Source organism: Tupaia chinensis, unplaced genomic scaffold, assembly GCF_000334495.1.
Source record: "Tupaia chinensis unplaced genomic scaffold, TupChi_1.0 Scaffold000346_1, whole genome shotgun sequence".
Classification (NCBI taxonomy): Eukaryota; Metazoa; Chordata; class Mammalia; order Scandentia; family Tupaiidae; genus Tupaia; species Tupaia belangeri.
Genome location: NW_006159840.1, coordinates 6,653,185 through 6,654,700, shown reverse-complemented (window position 1 = coordinate 6,654,700; position 1,516 = coordinate 6,653,185). Strand labels below are relative to the sequence as shown.

At 63.1% G+C, this 1,516-nt stretch overlaps 1 protein-coding gene across 3 annotated transcripts in view; it reads left to right on the top strand.

Moving 5' to 3' along the window:
• The window catches only part of RPS6KA2 (ribosomal protein S6 kinase A2), a 336,349-nt gene that overhangs the window by 275,087 nt on the left and 59,746 nt on the right, over positions 1-1,516 (top strand). For all 3 annotated transcript variants that reach the window (XM_006152264.1, XM_027773360.1, XM_006152266.1), the window contains one exon: positions 15-52. In XM_006152264.1, coding sequence (XP_006152326.1) covers positions 15-52 — 38 coding nt within the window. The remainder of the gene's footprint in view (positions 1-14; positions 53-1,516) is intronic.

Sequence of the window (1,516 nt, the reverse complement as noted above, 5' to 3'; positions counted from 1 at the left end):
TTTCCCTTTCCTAGCATCCTCCTGGACGAAGAGGGACACATCAAGATCACAGGTGCGTAAGTGACACGACACCCTCACAGCCCCGGCGAACGCAGGGACCCTCAGAGCCCAGCCCTCCCACTCCAGTCTGCTGACGCCCATCTCCGCTGGGGCTGGCTTGTTCATAGCTGTGGCTGCTCGCAGGGCGTGTTAGAGCAGTGGGGCTGCCCCCCCATGTCCGTCGTCTCCCTTCCCCCTCCACGCTGTCTGAGACCCCAGGCAGCCCCTGCCTACTGATAGGCCTCTGGAACCACTGCAGGTGTGTTCCGTAATGCCGGTGTTCAGCGCTTTCTCAGGGCAGACCTCCGAATCCCTCTCTGATGCATCCCTGCGCGGAGTCCTGCTCTCCCCATGCTGGACCATTGCAGTAGCTGTCTAGCCCTCCCTGTTGGCATCTCACACCCTGCAGCCTCCAGCAGGTTGTAGGGAACACGCCCCAGGCCCTGTGCGCCGCCCGCTGTGGATGTCCCTGTTGCTTCCGTAGCAATGGCCAAAAGCCGCATGTCAACAGCTCACACTCATGACGTTTTCCTGGAGGCCATAGCGCTCAGGGCTGACCTCAGGCTTCAGTGGACCTCTCCCCTCTGGAGCCCCTGGGGAGGACCACTTTCCTGCTGGCCCAGCTTCTGGAAGCAGCCTCTTCCTTGCGTCAGGGTCCCATCGCCTTTGCAGTGCCGCAGCGTGACATCAGAGCCCCTGGCCCCTCTGCCGCCTTCTTCCCCTACAGGCGTGTGCTGCCTTCAGCTCTCCCAGAGCATGCAGGACAGTTGCCCCGGAGGCCCTTCACTGAATCACACCTGCATGGTCCCTTTGCCATGTGGGGGGCCGTGCCAGGCCCTGGGGCTCAGAACACGGCGTTGTCCCGCCCACGGGTCCACCCACCCGCCTCCCTGAGCCAGCGTGCTCTCACTCTCTCCAGCCTGGCTGCGCTTCCTCCCGGAGCCCTCCCTGCTTCAGTACTGGTGGACGCCTGTGCCTTGGCAAGCTCCCCGAGCCCCCACCCTTCCCTGCAGCGCCTCCTGCCCAGTCACTTGTCCTTGTGCCCATCTCTCCAGCCCCCACTGCCCAGGGCAGTGCACCCTGCTCGGCAGACAGGGCATGAGGAAACCGATGACGTGTTAGATATTATCAGACATTCCGAATGCCCGTGCAAGTCTCCGAGGCCCCACTGTCTAGTCCTCTTTATGGTAGCATGGGAGCCTGCCTGTCTGTCCGCATGTACCTGCTGTGCACGCCTGGGCTCGGGCCCGTGGTGTTTGGTCAGCGCCCACCTATCTGGCAGCTGCTCGGGGCCCTGTGTATGATTCCATGTCCATCTGGGCGATGCTTCCTGCCCCTCCCTCACACACGGGGGCAGAAGAAAGTCACCCTTACCGAGCAGAGACAGGAAGCTCTTCGGCTGGTCCAGGCGGCTCCAAGGTGCCGCGTGGCATCGCGCAGAGACCAGGTCCTGCCAGCTCCTCGCAGGCTTTCTGTG